The sequence below is a fragment of the Amblyomma mixtum genome, chromosome 8, assembly GCF_055824585.1.
Source record: "Amblyomma mixtum isolate Tamu chromosome 8, ASM5582458v1, whole genome shotgun sequence".
In the NCBI taxonomy this organism is placed as follows: Eukaryota; Metazoa; Arthropoda; class Arachnida; order Ixodida; family Ixodidae; genus Amblyomma; species Amblyomma mixtum.
The window spans coordinates 79373595-79396210 of record NC_143019.1 but is presented as its reverse complement, the minus strand read 5'-3'; the positions used below and the strand labels follow the sequence as shown (position 1 = coordinate 79396210).

General features: G+C 47.0%; 1 protein-coding gene across 1 annotated transcript; it reads left to right on the top strand.

The window, feature by feature from the left end:
* Positions 1 to 7014: 7014 nt before the first annotated feature.
* On the top strand, positions 7015 to 15632 carry LOC149333144 (lysosomal aspartic protease-like). The gene is made up of 7 exons (XM_089557657.1): positions 7015 to 7106; positions 7928 to 8045; positions 9145 to 9223; positions 11201 to 11536; positions 12831 to 12978; positions 14175 to 14267; positions 15453 to 15632. The coding sequence occupies exons 1-7, from the start codon at positions 7080 to 7082 to the stop codon at positions 15630 to 15632; spliced, it is 981 nt and encodes a 326-aa protein (XP_089413783.1). The 5' UTR covers positions 7015 to 7079.
* Positions 15633 to 22616: the final 6984 nt, after the last annotated feature.

Genomic DNA, 22616 nt, shown 5'->3' with positions numbered 1-22616 from the left:
GGCTGGTCCGGGAACCACCCGTATTATTGTGTTCCCGGAAAGCGGATAGTTACCGCGCAAGGAGCAGGGTTTCATGAGAGCGTAGGAATGCTTAACCGGACATCGTTACTCCGGGAACCACCCGGTATGTGGTTGCTGCGTTAGGAAGAGGAATAGTATGGCGAGAATGGAGAAACGTAGCACGATCCATCTGCGGCAGCTGCTGCGAAAGGAGCTACACGAGGAGAGGGTCGTCGGTGGCGCCGTGCACCCAGAGAGCGTATCCCTAACAGCTGCCGCTAATTTTTGCGCTACACATTGCTGACCGTCCAGTACATTTTTTTCTTGCATGGTTAGATCGTACTATTGAGTGCACTTTATGAACTTTGCACTGTGATCCTTTAATTTAAAATGTCACTCACGCCTCTGAACATATTGTCACGCGCTACGCACGCCCCCTGAGGAACAACGAAGAAATGCGCTCGCAGAAAAAGAGGATGGAGGCGAAATTCTAGAGGCCCGTGTGCTGTGCGATGTCAGTGCACGTTAAAGAACCCCAGGTGGTCGAAATTTCCGGAGCCCTCCACTACGGCGTCCCTCATAGCCTTAGTCGCTTTGGGACGTTAAACCCCATAAACCAAACCAAGTCCTGTATCCTGCCGCTGGCGCACCAGGCTCGGGTCGACCTGCCTTGTAAATAGCGTTTGTGAATAGAACCTTTAACAGTGTAGTGGAGGTGCGGAGCCAATCGCCACAGACCCCTCTCGACTTCCTGAAGCCGAAGAATTGCCAGATTGCCAACGTTGCCCGTGCAAATGCACAAGGAAGCCGAAGCATGGCTGTACAATATATTCGATCAGCGATCATAAAAAAGGGGTTGTTTTCTTTCATTACGCTGGGATGTTTTTTGTTGAAGAATGCACCGTGAAGAAAGCTGTACGGCGCAGATATGGAGAGTCTTTGAACTGCGATGTTTTCTCGGAACAGATCCCCTTTCCAGAGTCAGCACAGCTGTTTAAGTGGCGACCTCAACTGTTTCTTCACCTCGCACATATCGGACTCTCAAAAGTAGCAAAGCTAGACCTACTACCGTTCCGCTGACGAGATACAGGCATGTCCTGTGGTTACTGAGGCACACAAACGCTCGAAGCAGCGCGATCTTCACACACAGCTGTGTTGTCAGGCATGAAGATGCGTCTCCCTTCACTATGTCTCACTGTTTTCTTCGGTTTCCTGGGAAGCAGCGCTGGACAAAGAGATAGGGGCGTTTTAGAGCGCATGTTTTTTTTTATCTGTCTTTTCACAAATTGTCTGAGGGCTTCATTGTATGCGCCTATTTCTTCTACTCAGCAGTGGCCAGCTTTTCTAAGTACGAAACATGCATGTTACTGGAGGGTTTCCATCGAAGAATTTCGAAATGTTGCAGATGGCTTCCTCGCGTAAGTTACTGCTCAGCCCGCCTAAACAACTGCTTATCCATGCCGTGCTCATAGGACAAAAATATTCCCCAGCAGCGTTCTTTAAGAAAGGACAGGAAAGAAAAGAAAAATTTATCATAGAGAGAGGCGAGGACGGGTCTATGATTTTGGGGTGAAAAGTACACGATGGCCAGAAAAAAACTGTTTTTTTTTTCTAGAACATTATAATGTCTTTATTGAGATATCTGGGTTAATAAACTGCGCGAAAACTAAATTACACAGAGAGAAAGAGCCCATGACCACAGCTTAGAAACTTAAAATTTTGTCGCAGAAAACAAAATGACACGAAGCCTCTGGATATAAGTACGTGTTTTCTGCAAAAAAGTCTTTAGACAGCCTGCGAGAGGCACGTGCTTAATGCGTGGCTTAGTCCCATGCCGCTATTTAATTCATAATGAGTAATTTAGAAACGTCTACTTAACGCCTGGGAACTTTGTCTCATCCCTTTTAAGGGCTGCAAAGCGCTTCACTGCTTCTAAATATGTGGAATCGGCGGAACATGCATTGTAGTCAAACGAAGTTGGTATGTTATGTACTACGCAGTAAATATTTCTATTGTTAATTTCGAGGAGGCACAAATTACCTATTCAAAAAACTTCCTTAGGTTTACACCTTATGTAGTTTTTACTTACATACTTCTATGTGCATAACAAACCGCTGCATTTTGGCGCAATGGTTTTAAGAAAAATATTTTTCAATTAATCGCTTTGTGTTCCAGCTCATAATTAACTGCAACTACGTAGCTTTAATAAGGCCATCTGCTTAAGGATAAGTGTGGCATTGCTCAGACACGCCATAGAAAAATCGGCTTAGGAACCGCAGTCAGAGCATTAAAGGTGCACTCAAGTAGAATCTGAACTCGTATTTTTACCGCCGGAACTCTGTCTACACTTTCCAGGCGTTTTTAGAAACCTCGAATTTGCCCTGTGCGGCCGATTTCCCTAACTTAAATTCGATTAAACGTCCCGGCTCCCACCTTTTTTTTTAATTCCCCGCAGACGGTGGGAGGAGTAGACCAATCTTTCAACCAGTCCTGTGGCGGTTTGTCGCTCTATCATCGGTGGAGTTATCCGTAATGATCACCGAAAGCAAAGAGTACACGCATATTTTTATTTCTGTGGGCCTAATTTGCAGCTATGTAGTCTCTGACAAGATTTATTCATTCACGGAAATCTAAAAAACAAAATAAAAGCGAACGCAAAGCCGCCACACGACTGCCTGAAAGGCACTCCATGCGTTGGTCGACTTCTCCCATAGTCTGCGGCGAGTTCAAAAAAAAAAGGTGGAAGCCGGACGCTAATTCGATATTAATTAGGGAAATCGACCGCACAGTGCAATATTTGGAGGTTTCTAAGAATGCTCGGAATATGTAGATCGAGTTCCCGCGGCAAAGAGATGAGCTTAGATTCCTGTTCAGTGCACCTTCGAGAGTGGTCTTGGCTTTAGAAAGGCATTTTAGAAACGACACATTTCTCTGCTGACAGAACCATTGGCCCAGAAGAAGGCTTCAAAACAATCTCCGTGCCACTGGTTAACCACAAAAATGTGAGTAGCTTTATATTAAAACGATGGTACAGGATTTCCTTACAAAAGCTTTGTGCAACTGACGCTCTATTTTTCTGGGCTCCGGAGGTGGTACATTGCCACTTATGCATTGTTGCTCTCCATATCAACAGCGCGGAAAGCCGAGTTCAGTTCAACGACCGAATAAAATTGTCTATGCATATCTCTGAACCGGAACAGCAAGCTTATTATCCAGACAGGGCAGCCGTTGGAAAGGGTTTCCTGTCGAACAAATGAGCAATGGTACTTGAAATTGCAATTGAAAGATATTTCGAAATAAAAGAATGTTGCAAAGAGGCGAGGTAAAAAGCTATAAAAAGAGGCGGAGGAGACCTGACCGCCTTGCGCACACAACAGCCCAACAGCGAGCGAGGAAGGCGGTACACATGTCGAGATATATAAAGGCTAAGCTACATCACGTCACAGAGCGAGCGGAACGAAAAAACTGAGCAAGTGGAAAAAAGCAGACAAACAAAATTCTCAAATAAACATGGCGCTCCATTCTTTTGACGAGATTGTGGATATGTCATTGTCTCCATGATGATCTTATTTACAATCGTCAGTAAAAGTTATTCCAGCACCTGTTTTCTGTAGTTGGGCATAATTGTGACGTTGCATAGTTCCAAACAACGTAGGCTGTAAAAGGTGGATTTTTTCCGCTGTCCTGCGAAGTGCCTTAAACTACCATTACAATCAATTCTTAACGTTGGTATTAGGAAAGAAAGCGGTATATTGGGTATCTACATTGTTCTACGGCAATAGGCAGCAAAATCTTTAACACACTCTTTTGTCTATGTCCTTCAAAACACAAGTCCGCTGCACTCTGCCGCTGTAAAAAGATGGGCAAAATAAGAACACTACAGTTAGAGCCGAGATTTTTCTTTACTCTTAACAGCGCTAAGATCTCAATGCTGTTAAGTACCACTTTTATGGGAACAAGGACAATTAAGAATTGGAGAAAAAGTTCTACAGCGCTGAAGAAACACGAACGCACAGACAGGCAGCAGACAGGACTGCCATCTGTACTGTCGATTATTTATTTATGCGTGTCGATTATGTATATGTGTCTTCTTTCATCAGTGCTGTAGAACTCTTTGTAATGAATTTAGCAACTAGTTCAGCAAACTTGTTTTATTCAACTCCTAAGCGGGTATGTGAAAACGGAGCTACAACTTTTCTCGTCGAGACGTCACTCCACAGACCCAACAATTCTGGACAAAGGCATTTTTTAGCGAGAAGCCTTTATGAACGCAATTTTTTTCATAAAATAATTACCTATCAAACCAACAGATCTCCAGACCACTCGAAGAGAGTCCTGAATTTTGTTTTCTACTAATGTTTTGCCATCATCAAGAGCGTTCCCCATTGCTTTTCTGTAAGAGTCAAGTATTCGATGCACTTGTTGGAAGAACTTTAAAAGAAAGATTCCGATGGACTATTTCCTTCAATATTTCCTTAAAAGTATCTTACAGTTTTTGAATTTTCAATTTTTTTTCTGATTTTGATAAACATGTTTTGACAAAACGTCGAACACCTAGTAGAGCTGCTTTGCTCAGGTCCAACTCTAAACAATATATATGTATCACTATTCAGCAAATACTCATCTCTTTCTAAAAAGGTATAACAATTATAAAATAAGGCCTGTCAGAGCATTCAAGGCTATAAGTAAAGGCTATGAAATTGTGTTGTGGTTGTCCCATTGTTTGTAATTTGCAGTTTTGCAGGAGTGTCACATGCCACGCCAAGTCCTTCATGTCTAGCGCACTTTAAAATATCACTTTTCTGTACCAAGTCAGCATGTAATATCAATAATAATAAATTCTATTTTGAGGATGGAAATGGCGCAGTAACTGTCTCACATATCTCGATAGACACCTGAACGGCGTCGTTAGAGAAGGGAGGAAGGTGGAATTGAGAGAAGTGAGATAGAAAAAAAGGTGCCGCATTGCAGGTCTCCGGAATAATTTCGACCACCTCGGGACTTTAAACGTGCACTGACATCGCACAGCACACCGGCGGCTTTTGCGTTCCACCTCCATCGAAAGGCAGCCGCGGTGCTCTGGTTCGAACAGCATTTGTACCTTCCCAGTTTTTCCAAATTACTATTTTAAGGCGAAAGCCTGTAATGGCTCATTCTCCCGCCCGTCCGTCCGGCGTTACATCCAGCGCCTGGGGTGACTCATCGACGAGCGCAGCTGCCAAAAGGTGACGTCATCTTCGCCGACAGGTGGAGCTGTCGGCGCGGCGGCGTCGAGCGCTGCCGTGTCGTCAGTCGGTGGGCGGCAGCTAGTGGAGGAGGATGGCTCCCAAGCGGTGCAGCGATTCAGCGCCACACGTGGTTCTGCTCAGCAGAGGAAGGGCTGCTCTCCGAACACGAAACAGCGAAAGATCAACGAACCCATGCGTCGGCGGCTTTCGCCTAGCGCACTTTAGGCTGCCCAAGTGCCCTCATTGTTTTTGAACACGTTTCCTAGAATGAAAAATAAGCCCTTTGTGCCCAAGGTGGTGTGGGCGGCGCAATTTCCTTTCGCTTTTATTTTCTAGCCCAAAACAATATCCGTAAGAACAATTGCAAATTTCCGTATTTTATGATTTATAGTCTGTTGACTAAACATGTTTAATAGCTGACATTTGACATGGTACGTACCATCTATGGGTGTGGACATTAATTCTTTATCAGAAAAAGGCTGCCGTGGCTGTGTAAATAAAAAAGAAACAGGACCCCAAGTGGCGGCGAAATTTCCTCATTCTAAATCACACAGCAAAAACAGTTCCCATATGCCGTCAACTTCGATATGAAACCAAATGACACTGGATGTACAGGCGCGGCCAGAATAATACGGAGCACACGAAGGGTCGCGGAGCAGCGGAAACGTGCTTATGCGCGCTGCCTAGCAGTGGCGACAGGAACTATCTTAATTTGGACGCGGCGAGATGGCGCCGGTAGCACGGACCCACTATTTCCGCAGGCCTATCAACATCACAGCATATAGCATGCAATCCCTTGCTCAATGATCAACTGATCAGCTGACAGCGCTATGCGCTTCGTTGCCCCGTTTCTCGCATCGAGGAGCGGCGCGCGCTGTAAACGGGCGCAAGACGGCCGTTTTGGCATTACGTGTTATCTCCGCCCTTCAGTGATAACGGCAGGGTTGCAGCAAAGAGGGGGGCTCGGCGGCAGGCACTCTCGCTGCGCGCGGTTAGCCACGGGTGTCTTTGTTGCGCTGATAGGTTGCGCTTAGATGCAGTTTCTGCTAGCTTGGCCGCCTTTCGCGTGCTCCGTATTATTATGGCCGCACCTGTACTTAAGAGTGGCTGCTTTTCAGTGCTTGTTTGCGAGCCCATGAGAAGACCTTCGAGGAATAAGGCCAAAGGCGTCGTAGTCATACTTGAATCGTTTGCGATGGCTACGAAATGAAGAGCCTTTCCGCCGGCATTCATACTCTGTGTAGTGGAGCGTGCGCAAGCAGTAGGCTTAAACCGAGCAGGGGAGAAAGAATTTGAAGCTCATAAAAATAAATTCACGGAAGAAAATCTGGGCTGCTTCTGTTACACACTAGTTGGCAAGCGATAAAACTTTTCAGCCGAAGTTTGTCCCCGAGGAATATAGAACGGGTGCGGACTACCTGCGCAAAAATCTTTACCTTTGGCCAAAATTTTCCCCTCCGGGCTGTACACCGGGTTCGAACAACCTTCGCGAAAATACGGTATTGTGCAGCTAAGCTACGCGAGTGCGCACGTTGGGCAGCGAGCAAAGAGCCGGCGATAAGCGGCGTGCCCAGACGGTGGATGGCCATGGGCGGCAGCGGTAAGCATCGTGTGCACACGGCACCAGCATCAGCGCGAAAACATTGCGTGCAGTGCAGTCACATGAAGCGTAGCCACTGCTGCCGGCGTCTAGCCGCTCGCTACTAGGACGGAGGCGATGTGTACCTGGCTGCCGCTTCGCCAGCTCAGGATCGTCGGTTGAGCGGATTATTTAAGTATGAGAACACATTGAAGAAAAATGGTTTATTTGATAAATAAATTTTTTTATCGTTCTTAATTATTGGTCATACCATGTTGATGCCACCAATGAGTGTGAAGGTAAGAAAAATGTTTACTCTGGCTTTACTTATAACTTCTTACTTCAGAAAATGCTGAAGTCTCTTAAAGAAATCAAAAGAAGTGAAACTGACTTTGGCTATAGTTAGCGCTGAGCAGGAAACAGCTTTCTCTGTATTTCTTAAACAGTTTGAGTATGAGTTGGTGCACAAGTTATTTTTGAACAAATTACAGTGTGGCTCGGGCTTGTGAAAAAGGAGTACCTTAACCATTTGTGCATGCACGTTCGCACTGTCGGACGTTTAATGGGTTGAAATATAAGCAGGATTAAGTGGACCGAATCAATAGGTCATAATGAGAGTCGAAATAATTGCTGTACCTTAGAGCATTTTAATCTGCGAGAGACGAATGCGGAAGACATTCGCCAGGAAAATGAAAACTCATTTTATCGGTTATCCGTATACTAGTTATTGTCAAAGGAAGCAGTTCGATGCACATACAAAGAACAAAGTTTGAAATAAAGCCTGAGCACGTTGGTAAAACATCGTAGTGTTGGGAGTGCGATAGAGATGGACAGCAAAGATAAAAATGCACTAAGCGCACTGATTTTCTTTTGGCGAAAGTGTCCTTCGTGTCCGTGTTGTGCTATGAAATTGTGCGGAGGTTTGGATTAGGCGAGATTGAGTGACCAAGTACTCATTCTCCTGATATTGTTATTGATATTGCAGCGATTGGCTTTGTCACCTCATGATTTCACAAAAATCGTATGTGTATACCTCATGATCGATCGGTGAACTCTGCATTATTGCTGGAGCCACCGATTATTGACGTACCATGACGTCGTGCGCGTGCTGCTTTTACAGCTTACGTACACCACTGTGTTGAAGGTGGGCACGCCCCGTCAGGAGTTCAATCTAATGCTGGACACGGACGGGCCTACTTGGCTTATCGCTTACTTGTGCAGCGAGGGTGAGCCTTGCCGTAAGCTTGTGAAATTTCTCGCTTTGCTCTGTGTTCTGACCCGATTTTCTTCTGGCGGATTGTTTCTTCCTTCTGAGAGTGTATGTCTTCAAGCAGGCGTAATGCAATTTGAATCACGCGACAAAAATGTCTTTATTTCGCATATATTTGTGGCCAAATATATACTGAACGCAGCAGGCGCCAGAGTAAAATAGAACGACGTTCAAAAAGAGATTTCTTCAACTCGCCCACATGTACGTGCGAAGTACCGTAAACGAGGCCCTTTAGGGAATCTCTACTCGGCCATAAGGAACAACGTTATGTAATATGTACTTGCAAACGTACTTCCTTAAGGTTACGTTAGTGTTGCAGGTGGTGAAAGGCAAACGATGAGTGTGAGTTTTGTTTGTAGATATACTGAAAGGAGGTTGAAAACATGTACGTGAATTCGACAGTTTCTATATAACACAACAGTTAGTACAAGAAAAGACATTACGTCGTAGAGTGGGCGCCGAAAACTGCATAAACATATGAAAAACGCTCCACATCTACTCGAGAAGCTTGGTGGTCAGTATGAAGTTTGGGGGGCCATTCTACACATCTTGCGCGCAAATTGGTCATGCTCTGAGGTATTCTGACTGAACATTAATTTTGGAACCACAAGAGGTGGACGGTTAGGTGCTTTTCTATATTTCGTGCATGTAGGAAAACGAACCTAATTCTCAAATAACGCAAGTAGAGTGTCCTTTAAGCGCACTGAGCACCCTTACAAGCACCCTGATTTTTTCCCTCCTTTGTTCACTTTGTGGTTACCAAGAACCATCTGACCAACCTCTCTCTACAAGTACAGTGGATCCGAACGCCCCATATATACCAGGGGGGCACCATTGCGTTTCTCACTGTACACTGTGTAAATCATAAAAGACCCTATATGAAAGGCTGATTGTTACACAATGCACGGCACGCAGGAAAGGTCACTTACGTGCCTTTTAAACTTGCAATCATTTCTTTGAAAGCATCGCTTTCCGCTTGTTAAACCTTCTTCTTTTCATTATCATTGCTAGTGCCGTCTGTTCCGCACAGGCGGCCGTGTCTAAACTGGATTTCCTTTCTTTCCTAGATGGGCACAAGATGTTCGATTGGACGGAGTCGACTTCGTACAGCACCGACTGGGTCGATGGTGTTGCAGAGTTCGGCAGGTAAAGAGGAGCTTGGTGATCAAACGAGAACTGGCGCGATGCATCGCTCACCATATAATTAGGGTTGTTCGTTTTCGGGTAAAACCCAATTTTACCCTATTTTTGCACCCCGAACGTGTTCCTAAAATATCGGGTAAAACCCGATTTTTCCCGATTTCTGAAACAATTGTGCCCACGGAATTGCTGTGCCTCTAGTTGGCGCACAGGCGAGAGGCAGCCAAGGCGGCCGACAGACAGACAAGACAGCGCCGAAATCTCCACAAAATGGGACTGCTCATTGAAACGGAACGTCTCAGACAAAGAAGAAAACCAGTTGACATTATGGAAGCTCGGAGCCGTACTACAGTGGTGTAGCCGTACTCGATCCGTTCCAGAAGCGGCTGCTGAGTCAGTCGTTTGGTGACTACCGACCTCTCTTTATTTCCATGATGGACGATGTAGGCTCACTTCGCGAAGAGTTTAACCAGTACTTGCTGGAAGCAAGCCCGACAAATGAAGGTGTTGAAGTGGTGGACTATTGGAACGACGCAACTGTGCGTTACCCAAGGCTAGCAAATGCAGCGTTGTCATTGTGCCTAGCTAATGGCAGCTGTGACGTTGATAGATCGTTCTCTCAGCTAAGGTACCTGCAGAGACCAGACAGGTCTCGGATGGAAACCGAGATGTTGCGCATGCAGATGACTATGTATGGTAATAAGGACGTGTAGAACTTCGATGACCAGCCCTCGTGAATAAAATGTTTTTTTTTTCTCAAAACTGACCGTTGCCTCTCACTGCGAGTAATAATTAATTACCAAAGAAACGCCAAATTCTTCAATACTTTCTTCAAAGCAGCCCAAAATATAGTCCTAATTGTTACCCACCGGATAGAGCAAATCGAATAAATTATTAGTTTCCAAATTTAACCCGATAAAACCCGAATTTCGGAGTTTTTCCCCGAAAAACCCGATTTTTCCGCATTTATCAAGCCGAAAAATAACGACCGATTTTTACCCCCCGATTTTGAAAAAATATAAAACCCGAAAACGAATAACCCTACATATAATGGAGGGTTCGAATGTTTACTACATTTTTCTTAAGAGCCTACCAAAATATTAGGGAACACGCTTTGGAGTTCAAAATTTTCTCACGCCCTCCGTAGAGAAGATACGCTTTGTGCTTGGGTTCACAAGCGAGCATAAACGTGGCATCTGCTGTCATATGCACAGTTGAGGGAGAAGTAAGCCACCTCCCCCCCCTCCCACACCCCATTCCCCTGTTCCGAAGCTTGCCTACATGCGCGTTTTTCCGTGTGTGCTTTTTAAATTTCGCTACCTAATGCGTGATAAAAGCTTGATAGCCCAAGAGCGCTCCGTAATATTACGGCCAGGACTGTACAAAAGCATTTTAAGCTATGCCGACATTGTGTGTCAAGTATATATTACAGAAATAGTCTTCGGTCAGTTTATAATCACAGAGGGATACTCGAGCTCTAATTTTGATTCACGAAAAGCGAGAGAACGTTTGCTGAAATTCCTCCGTAGCTTAATAGGGCCGAACGCTAACCACATTATCGACGGAAGAACACTGCTTTAATTTTGTGGTGTCTAAGCACTAATATCCTTATGAAAGCCTTATGAGAGCACAGCGCGTTGACACTATAGTCATAATAATAGGGGACATGCCGCAGCGCATTGTGATGTTAAGCAATATGCGTGGAAAAGAGCTAGCGCATATTGAAATCTGTCGGTTAAGATATGTATATATATGTATATATATATATATATATATATATATATATATATAGCTTCGCCTTGTCCTCCCTTTGATTACCTCCAATACGAACTCCGGATAAGGTTCAGCGGTAGAATGCACCCTGCCTACATAAAAAAAAAAATATCAATAAGCACAGTTGTCCCCCAAGATCGATGTTATGCAGACAGTTTTTCTGAGACATTTGGCGCATATGTGGTTAGAGGGTCGTGTACATCTTCGCAGTGGCAACATAACCGGAGTCGAGTCCATGGACACGCACGAGCTTGGAGGCGTGGACATCGGAAAACTATTTTTCCTCAACGGCATAGGTTTCCATGGGCCGAGTTTCGTGCAAGATCCTTTTGACGGTGTTTTCGGGCTGCAGCTGGGCCCCCATTCGCCGCTCAATGAAACGGCTCGTTCCGGAGTCATCGACAAGCCGTGGCTCGGGCTGTACTTCAGCCCTGACGAGAATGTTCAAGGCGAAGCGTTGTTCGGAGGTGCCAACAAGAGCCACTATGATGGCTCGCTGGGATTTGTGGACGCATTTGGCGATGCCTTCCAGTTCAACATTGATGGGTAAGTAGAATAAACACAGGCTTAAGTTTGCTCTTCTGAACTAAACAAATTTTGGAACGATTTGCATCTGTTTCAGAAAGGGGCTGTTGGTGTATGTGAATAAAACAGAGGGGATGGCATCGGTTTAAATAAACTTTAAACAGTCCACTGGCGGTGCGCACAGATCGTTGTCACCTTAATAACCTCAATTCAAAGCTCTGAGCAGTGACTAAGGGCCTAAAAAATTCATGGACCAAACTCTCAAAACAGTCCAGTGCAGAAACTGTATGCCTTTTATTTTAACGGGTGTTTTAGGTTTATGCCATTTATTTTAGAATGTGCGAGAGCTGTGGTTACTCGGTCTGTTCAAAGGGGGACGTTATTTAAGCGGGGACTCTGAACTAAAAGGAGATTTCTTAAATATAATTGACTAAAAATTTTTTTTTTTGGGTGGAAGCTTATATTGCGGAATTGAAGTGCGTCAACGTCAAAGGCCCGCCCAGTTTATAAATTTACTTTATAAGCATTGTGGTTCTAAATATTCGACGCCAAAAAATACTCATCTGAACCTCGCAGAGCTCCCTTTCATGCTTTGCTAATTTATAAAATGATGGCGCTCTGCTTCTTCATGCAGCAAATGTTGACGCCATATGGGTATTTTATTGCGTAGCGACAGTAAGCGCCATTCACCATTGTACAAATATCCAACGCTGGAGAACCAACTCAGCCAGCTTTGAAATCCGTAATTTTCAAGTTCGATACACTTAATCTCCTCCTTACCGTACAAACAAGGTAAAGAGACCGCACTGAGGTATCCTTGATTGTTTTAAAAATAAAAATCCATGCACGCAAAACAAATCGCTGCGCATATTATCTGTCGGGCTCAAATCCTGAGAGCCTCATTTTACTATTCAAGGGCATTCTACATTTTTTTATTAGGTGATATTTATTGCTTTATTACTATATCTTCGTTTTCTGTTGAAGAAATTTGAGTTTTTCATTCAAATTTAATATAGAACTGCAGTAGGAGTAAAAGCTATGTTGAAACGCATTTTGCACCTCTGAAACATTCATGAGTGATAGTGTATCACAAAACTGAGAGAAAGAAACGTATTTACGTATATACCTTACGAACGTATTAGGGTTCTATCTCTATCTATGGTACAGTATCTGCAAAAATTCTGTAGGAAAACACGCGAAACTGTCATGAAGTGCGGTGAGGCTCGTTTCGTAAATTCGTATTAGTGCAACCAGACGTACTACAGGTGCCGTTAACTCTAAGAAATTTTGATATCAAAGAAAGTTTTACGCGCAGGTACAAAGTGGGCGCATTCAAGAAGACACTGCACTCTCAGGATTCCCGGGCTCGGCTGGCTCTGACTCAGCCTTTCATTGGAGGCCCAGCTGGTCATATACAGGCACTCAACACCTTGCTTGGCGGGCGTAAGGTAGACGGTGGCAGAGTAAGTGCAACCACGCTCCTGCATGAATTCAAAATCGGTCTGGAAGAAAAAAACCCCTTAAGTTCCAATACATACAAGCCGAGCAGTCACCCTAATCGAGCTTGTAGTTATGCTGAGCTTGTTAAACGTGTCAGTCGAGGCTGCTCTTTTTTGCTGCAGTTAAAAATCTGCAGCGGTGTAAGGAGTCGATGCAGTGCATTGGGTGGTTGAATGTATTATCTGCAACTCTCCCGGTGCATCCTATAACCAGTTAATTGTTGTAACAGAAATGCACTGAGTATTACAATCCCAAGACCACATAAGACTGGACGACGCGTATCCTTCAGTCCTGTCTCATGAAAAGGAAGCTAAAAAGAACTTCGCGGCATGCCTTATTGATGATCGAAGCCTTAAAGATTCTTAAGGATTAGTATATTTGTGACCTGGCGCCGTGAGTATTGAACTGGTTTTCATGATAGCTTATTTATATTTCCGCTGAGGTCCTAAAACAACAATGCGCAAGCAAAAAATAAACTAAGCACGGCTTATGGCCAGAAAAACAGATTTTTTTCCTGAAAGAAAAGCGTACAGTCCGTATGCAGTTTAAATGACGCCCCAAACGATGCTACACTACTGCAGCGAAGGTGGAACCCACGCCGAAGTAGACCCAGCACTTGAATATTCACTGGATGCAGAAAAGCGTCCTTCCATCTTCTATTCGTACGAACCCATTGCGGACGCCTAGTTTTTCCAGCCTCAGATTGTTAGCGTTCTCGGCCCGGACTTCGGTGCAAAGTATAATCGTGTATTTTGCAGGAACCATATGTTTTTTTAAACAACTCCGTGTTCTTGATCAACTTGTTCAAGTATATTTTGGTGCTCCAGCTGTAGTGTACCATCTGCAGATGCGCAGTGCCAGTTTCTCGCTCTAGCTCGTCCTGCACATGTGGCACTGATAAATCATGTCGTTGTGCCTTACCTGAAGATTACCAGACGAAGGGGTCGCGTCCGGGAAATAAATCCTTCCTCCTTTGTAAAATACTTTGTAGCCACTGTAATCTCTTGGTCAAGGATCACGACTTGTGGTCTCAAGCGCAGATGATAGAATTTCACACGAAACAGAGTCAATGTGTGCAGCTTTTGTGCGCAGCACAGAGCGATCTCTTCTGAACTGCTTTGCTCCCTTTTTGCGTACTTTTGCTTGTGGCGTAACGCAGTACGAACTTCGCTGCGAAGCCGACTCGCCACTCCTGGTTTTGAAGATTGGGTCCAAGTCGTTCCTGTTTAAGCCTGAAGACTACGTAATCAAGGTACGACTCATGGCTACGCTATAACGCCCTCCAGGTTTCGCATAACAGCATCACTTGCAGCGTCTTACTGAAAAGCAAAACAAACGGGTTTGAATAAAAACTAAGCTTCGCTAGGCGCAAGCGAAATCCTGCCCCAGTGCTGGATCTACACGCATGTGTAATCCTTCTACAGTGGTCGACTTAAAGAGAGATAATTTGTTTAATTACCAAGAATAAAAATCTTAACCTGAGGCCAGACATTACTTCCACAGCATGACACTAAATGGCTTATTTCAAACATACCCTGTTCTCAAGCGTAAATGTGTGACTGCAATTATATCTGTTATGTACACCACGTACACTTGTTCTCCGCTTGGGGGCTGCGCTAAATAGTTGACCTAATGATACATTTATCGAAGCGATTGTTTTGGACGTTAATTTACACAGCATCCATTAATTCTGAGCTACAAGTTCCACGTGGGTACCTCTACTTCGCTTCAGCTCCTCTACGAGGAGATGCTTTATCTCTACTGCAAGTGTTCGTCACTTCACTCCGGCTTTCAGAGCTTCATAGGCAATCCTTAATTCTTAAGCATCAACCCAACGGGGACTAACAATTATTAGTGACAAAACTGTCACGCTTTAGGGCCCTGCACATCAGTGAGCACGCTAGTATAGTTTTAAAGTGGCAGCACTAGAAGCCTCATCAGGTAAGCAGGACTGTCGTCGGTGACATAATTCCCACTATTGGAAGTGAAGTCAGCAGAGTGGAGGCGACCAGGATGCGTTTCGATTTATTTTTATTGCGTCCGTGCCGTAACGTCTGTACGCCTTCGGAGAACATTTAACCTCTTAATAGATGCCCAGTTATGTACAGCCTTTGCTAAAAGTAACCCGACACAGGTGGTCTGTTTCTTAGCCGCGTAGAGAAGCACTCATGGCAGCCCTTAAGCTCTGATTCTGTGTAAAGAAAGGCGAGACCTGGTGCTTACATTATGGCACTGTTCGGTCTTTAGGGCTGCTGTAAATGCTCCGTTATACGTTTGAGAAGCAAGAACCTGTTGCTCGGTTACTTTTGGCAAATGGGGCACATAGAAACGTATAGAGGCTCACAAGCAGAACTTTAAAAGGGTGACAGAAAACTTTATGTACGGGAATCAACCGCTTCTAGTAGCTTCTAATAGGTGTCATTGTGAATTATTTCAGGTCGACGAGCCATCAGGTACGAGGTGCTACAGCGGCTTCGTGGAAGCCGGCGAGATGCCCAATGCGACCTGGCACTTGGGGCTTGTCTTCCTAAGGCGCGTCTACACCGTGCTCGAGGCGCCGCAAGAACAGTCGGGCCATGGACGGGTGGGCTTTGCAAGCGCCCGCTTACCCGTGTGAATCCTGGCAATAAGTACACGTGAGATGCTGGGAGCAGCGATGCTGTTTGAAGTTCACACTCATTGCTGAATAAATTTACATCATTCACAACGACGACTTGGCTCAGTCCGGCGTGCGCATCTACAGGAGCGGATTGGGGCTGTGCGGCACACTAGTGGCAGCACACTACGAAGAATTCAAGAATATAAGGTTACCCTGCGGTATTCCTTCCACCGGATAAATAACCACGAGGGCAAGCCGCTATAAATGACTGCACAAAGGGGCACATTGCAACCAAAAGTCTCTTCAAGCGGGGTCTTGCTTGTAATGCCGATTTTGTGCATAGGACTCTGAACTTCAGCGGAAAAGGCGGTAGTCTCTCTACCGGATACGGTATAAAATGCCGCTTGTAGTTTTATTTCGTAACTTTTCTAGATACGACGGATGCACCACTGTCAGCTGACCATTATCGTTGCTACGTGTGGAAGCCAGCTCTCAGCATGCGTCTTGGGAATTGTCGCAGACAGGTTTACATAAACCACTTGTAGGTATATTGTATAGTTGGGCACAATAACTTTGTGAATGAGGCTTCGTTGAAGCTTTATATAAACGTATTTACCATATAAAACACAATCTTTGGTCCTTGTTCTTCACGCGTAAGCTGAATACCACACTTCGAAAACTCTGTCGGCGACTCTTCATTTCATTTTCCTTTTTAAGCCTTTATTTAATTTCGTCTTTCTGTCTTACTGCTTTCGTGGCTCTTCTGACCGCCTGATGTTTCGGCCGTTATTTGCAAGAAAGTAAATTTAAGTCAACATTCTCTGTCTTTGGGGGTCATCTTAGGCACTTCCTCGTTCTTTTCTATTACTTGTTTATATATCGCTGTGTTACAAGCAAGCACTCTCCTAGCTGTCTCTGATAATTCTTATTACATCGCTGGACAGCCTGAAGCGCACCATCGATCAGACGCTTCTTAGTGCAACATACGACTTTTCAGTTCTGCAGAGACGCATTCAAAGTGTGTTACAAAATATCTTTGCACTCGCGTTGTCTTCAGAGATGAATGAAACTACGTTGCTCTTTCTCTTGAAAAGTGGTTTTTCTGATTCTGTCTAGTCGTCTTGCTGGGTTTTGTTTTGTGCATAGTTCACGTGGCGAACTAAACACTGTTCGCAAAGCATAGGAAGGAAGATATACCTTTCCACTTGTGAAGACGAAGAGAACCTTCAATGTGAAGAAAAGGTGGCGTCCGGCGTTGTAGTATATTGTACACCACCTGCCACGACTCGCAGGTTTAAAAGTGGGGTGACGGTAATCGTACTCTTCATTTCCAGGGAAGAGGAGAGAGAGGCGGGAAGGTGGCGGCCTGTAAGAGCTGGAAGAACTCCCAGGGGGCTAGCGTGGAAGGTGAAAGGCCAACAATCCAATTCCAGGCAGCTTTCGCCGATTAATTTTCTTAGCTCTTCAAGCAAGGAAAATATATGATGCTAACGAAACCCTATCGCAGCATGTTAATTAGGCAGGCCAGTATTTTTTTAAAGGTCTACGTAATCGTTTTTCTCCGAACCGTTGAATTAGCTGCAGGAGGTGGTCTGTATTTTTCTTCTCATGGTTATACTTGCGTTTGTGACAATGCTCAGAGAAATTTAAAAATGACTAATAACTCCTCTTTGAAGCGTAACAAATATTTTCGGTATCTGCACTAACGGGAGCCCGTACTTTTGGTTAAGCCAGATTTGCGATAGGCGTTGTGAGCGGTCCAACGTCGAATATCTTATAATAGTATTTTGTGACCGCCGCACACGTAGTCTGCAGGCAACAAATGCGGACGGTTGCCTTTGGCCTACGTGTACAAAGTTTTCTTTTGTTCTTACATGCAAGCGAGGGACCTCACTGGATTGTTGCGCAAGTTTTCATGTGCGAAAATGAGGACAGGTTTTGCATATATAGTTGTTTTTGCAGCGATCGTCGTCCTATGAGAGCAGCAGTATACTGCCCGAATTTTTTTTTGATTACTGCACTGATGATGGGGCAGTATTCGATGCCACGTTCGCAGCCAGTCTGCTGTCAGTCGAAGGCTACTGCGGCACTGGCAGAATGAGGGCTGTCTAGCTGTTAGGCTGCTCCAGCTCTACCATGCACTGTCGCTTCTCTCCTATCTGTATTCAGCAGCGCAGAATGTAAGTGGCAGCCGTCACTGCCCTCCTAGATGACAAAAGCGTAGGGCGCAGGCGCTACATTCCATTTTTTTGTAGCGATAGCTACACTACGCAGACTCTTCACGAGGCCAGCGTGGCTGCGCGCTGAGCCGTGGCACCACCGCTCCGCCAGCTGAGCGCATGCGCGAAGTGACGTCATAGCCCGCAGCTGGTGTGCGCGCCGCGCGCCTCGCCACTGCGCCGACGGCGGAGCAGACGCCGCCCGCCTCGTTGTGCGCACCGCGCGCTTACAATATGCTAGCATTTCGGCCATCAGCGTGGCTCGCCGTGGCCATCATGACGGTGCCGTGGTCGGTCACGTGGTGTGCAGCAGCTGCCGGCAGCGCGGCTTGCCGGCGAAATTGAGTGGGGGGAGGAGTAGAGAGGGGGAGAAAGTGAATTTACGACCAGGGACGATCACGAAGAAGGTACGGCAAGTGAAACGCAACGTCGAAAGACTGAATTTACAATTCGACTGAGCGAGTTCCACTCGGCCAGCTGTAGCTGTCGCGTCACTCCAGGTTTAACCAGAGCTAAACCGCAGCCAATTTATTTTTTCACTTGTTTGTAAAAAAACCTGCAGAAACCGCTTGACTGCCTTCGATACCTGCGCCAGCAGGTGTCCACAGTTTCAGCGAATATTGGTTGGGCTTCAGTGGGAATCTCCAGAAACTTCCTAGATGGCTACCAATAAGTTTTGGGTTTCAAGACAAAAACTATATTTATTTTGACCCCCAGAAAAGTATCGTTTCTTTCAGAGAACAAAAACCGTAAATTCTGAACAATATATTGTTGCGGGAAAGAATATATTTACAGATATTTACAAATAGACAAGAACAGCTGCGAGCGGCACCGAGAACACAGTCCGAACTTCGTTGTCCTCTTCTACTCTTCCCACTCGTGCCATCGCTCTTTGTCGTCGTCGTCTACCCGCATCAGGACCCCCGGCTGCTGAAACGCCGTCTCGGCGTTAGGGCGGCGACGTATGGGCGTCGTGGTAAGGTTTAAGGCGACAGACGTGGACGATGTCGGTGGTGGCGCCAGAGGACGATGGCGAGGTTTCAAGGGGAGCAATTTCATAGTTCACGTCGGTAACACGGCGCACGACACGGTAAGGGCCACGGTAGTGCGAAAGGAGCTTCTCGGAGAGACCGACGCGGCGAGAGGGCGTCCAGAGAAGGACGAGTGATCCCGGGGTAAATTCGACGGCCTGGTGACGGCGGTCGTAGGCTGACTTCTGGGAAACTTGAGAGGCTTGGAGCCTACTACGTGCTATTTGGCGCGCCAGCGTGGCCTGGGAGATGGCGTTCCGAGCGTAAGCAGTGGCGGGGGCTGAAGAAGGCGGCAAGAGTGTGTCCAAAGGCAAGGTGGGATGCCTACCAAACAAAAGGTAGAAAGGAGAATAGCCTGTTCTGTCATGAAGTGAAGAGTTATATGCAAATGTCACATAAGGCAAGGCTGCGTCCCAATCTCGGTGGTCTGGCGATACGTACATGGCTAACATGTCGGTGAGCGTGCGGTTGAACCTTTCCGTAAGCCCATTGGTTTGTGGGTGGTAAGCTGTCGCGAGCTGGTGCTGCGTGTCACACGAACGAAGAATGTCGTGAACTACTCTGGATAGAAAATAACGACCGCGGTCGGTGAGCAGTTGACGAGGGGCGCCGTGATGAAGGATGACGTCTTGCAGAAGAAAATCGGCAACATCGGTAGCGCAGCTCGACGGCAAAGCACGCGTGATGGCGTACCGAGTCGTATAATCAGTTGCGACAGCGATCCACTTGTTGCCGGAGAGGGACGTCGGAAAAGGGCCAAGAAGGTCGAGGCCAACACGGTGAAAAGGTTCCGGAGGTATGTCGATGGGTTGCAGAAGACCGGCAGGCAAAGTGGAGGGCCTTTTCCGACGTTGACACAGGTCGCAAGCGGCCACGTAACGCTTGACGGAACGATAGAGACCAGGCCAAAAGAAGCGATCCCGCAACCGAGCGTACGTGCGGGACACGCCAAGGTGACCGGCTGTCGGTAGGTCGTGCAGTTCTTCAAGGACAGAAGAGCGTAGATGTTGGGGTATCACGAGCAGGAGCGGAGGGGCATCGGAGCGTAGGTTTCGGCGATACAAAATGCCGTTCTGGAGCACATAAAGGTTCAGAGACGGAGATCGGTTTGCAGAACGGATGCCATCAAAGATAGGACGTAAAGATGAGTCGTGGCGCTGTTCGTTGGCAATATCGGCAAGATCGGAGATAGCTAAGAGGCAGGGCAGGGTCTCAGCGTCCTCTAGGTCAGGTGGTTCCACAGGGTATCGGGATAAACAGTCAGCGTCCTGGTGATGGCGCCCTGACTTGTACACGACGGAGTATGAGTATTCTTGGAGGCGCAATGCCCAGCGACCAAGGCGACCGGTGGGATCTTTTAGTGAAGACAGCCAACAGAGAGCGTGGTGATCAGTAACAACAGCGAATGAACGGCCGAACAGGTAGGGTCTGAATTTAGCCACTGCCCAGACAAGGGCAAGACACTCGCGCTCAGTAATGGTGTAATTTTGCTCTGCGGCTGAAAGTAGGCGGCTGGCATAAGCGATGACTCGATCTTGACCCTGTTGACGTTGGGCAAGTACGGCGCCGATGCCATATCCGGAGGTGTCCGTGCGAACCTCTGTGGGAGACGACGGGTCAAAATGTGCTAATATGGGCGGAGTGGTCAGCAAATGGACGAGGGATGAAAATGTGTTCTCTTGAGCAGGGCCCCAGGTAAAGGGGGTGTCGTTCTTCAGAAGATCGGTGAGGGGCGAGTGATACCGGCGAAATCTTTGATAAAACGGCGAAAATACGAGCACAAGCCGACAAAGCTGCGCACATCTTTCGACGACCTTGGAACAGGAAAGTCCTTCACAGCTTGAATTTTGATGGGATCTGGGCGTACACCAGAAGCGTCAACGAGGTGTCCGAGAATAGTGAGTTGGCGACGACCGAACTTACATTTCGATGAATTCAGCTGAAGGCCGGCGTTACGAAACACTGTCAGAATATTGGAGAGGCGCTCGAGGTGCGTGGCAAAAGTAGGCGAGAAAACCACAACATCGTCTAGGTAACAGAGGCAAGTGGACCATTTAAAGCCACGAAGAAGGGAGTCCATCATTCGTTCGAAGGTAGCCGGGGCGTTACAGAGGCCGAACGGCATGACTTTAAACTGGTATAAGCCATCAGGCGTCACGAAGGCGGTCTTCTCGCGGTCCTCTTCATCAACGGCAATTTGCCAGTACCCCGATCGAAGATCAATTGAAGAGAAATATTTGGCGCCGTGGAGGCAGTCTAATGCATCATCGATCCTTGGGAGTGGATATACGTCTTTTTTTGTGATGCGGTTGAGGTGCCGATAATCAACGCAGAAGCGCCAGCTGCCGTCCTTCTTTTTCACCAGGACGACTGGTGAAGCCCAAGGACTTGACGAGGGCTCGATGATGTCTTTTGCGAGCATCTTGTCCACCTCTTGATTTATGACGGTGCGTTCGGCGCTGGACACTCGGTACGGGCGTCTGCGGAGAGGAGCGGAATCACCGGTGTTTATGTGATGCGTCACCACAGAGGTCCGAGCCAAAACACGGCTATCAAAGTCGAAGATGTCGCGGAAAGATGATAAGAGACACCTAAGATCGCGAGCTTGCATTGGCGGTAGGTCAGAAGCCATCATGGCGGCGTAGTCGTCGGTTGGGTTCTCAGTTGATGGGGCCGCAGGCAGCCGGCATTGCTGAGTGGAAGGTAAGCAGGTGTCCACCACTGATATCACACATTCGGCAGCAGGGCACAGCGTGGCGAGTGAGATGCCTTGCGGGAGCGGTTGGATGGATGAACCAAAGTTCAGGACCGGAAGGTACGCTCGGTTGGACGACATTGTAAATACAATGTGTGGAAGTGCAATGTTGCGCGTCAGGGCGACGTCAAGTTCCGGAGTGACTACGTAGTGACCATCAGGTACAGGGGGAACAGATGAGAAAGAAATGTAAGTTGCGGCTTGAGGCGGTAGACGGACAAAGTCGACAGCACAAAGACGGTGTATAACTGGGGACGGCGTCTCAGCAGAAAGAGGAAGGTCAAGCTGAACAACATTAGTGGCGCAGTCAATGAGGGCTGAATGCACAGACAGGAAGTCAAGGCCAAGAATGACTTCATGAGGGCACTGGTCCAGAACAGAGAACAGAACGGATGTATGGCGGCCGGATATGGTCACACGGGCTGTGCATAGTCCAACAGCATGAGGCGTTCCGCCGTCGGCAACGCGGAGAACGGCTTTGGGTGCAGGGGTCAGTACTTTTCGGAGGCGGCGTCGTAGGGCTGAACTCATGACGGATACGTGCGCGCCTGTATCGATCAGGGCTCGCACAGGCACTCCATCGACATGAATGGCGAGCAAATTATGGTGTGCGCGAAGGGCTAATCGAGGATTTTGGGACTGGGGCGGTACTGCAGCATCACCTCCAGACACTGCAGCGTCTAGTTTTCCGCTTGCGAGCGTCCGTAGGGGCCAGGAGAGGAGCGACGGCGTTGGGGCGAACGAGACTGTCGACGCAGGGGGGACGGGGAGCGGCTGGAGCGGGGAATCTGGCCGTCGACTGAAGCACTGTGCTGGGCTCGAGGGGGCGTGTAGTGGCTGGGCTGTTCGTCGTCGCGGTGGGAGCTGAGAGGACGGTATGTGCTGCGACGGGACCTATAATTTCGACAGTGGCGGGAGATGTGGCCAATGCGGTGGCAATGGAAACAAATGGGCCTGTCGTCGGTTGTCCGCCAATCGTTAGGGTTTCGCCGACGTG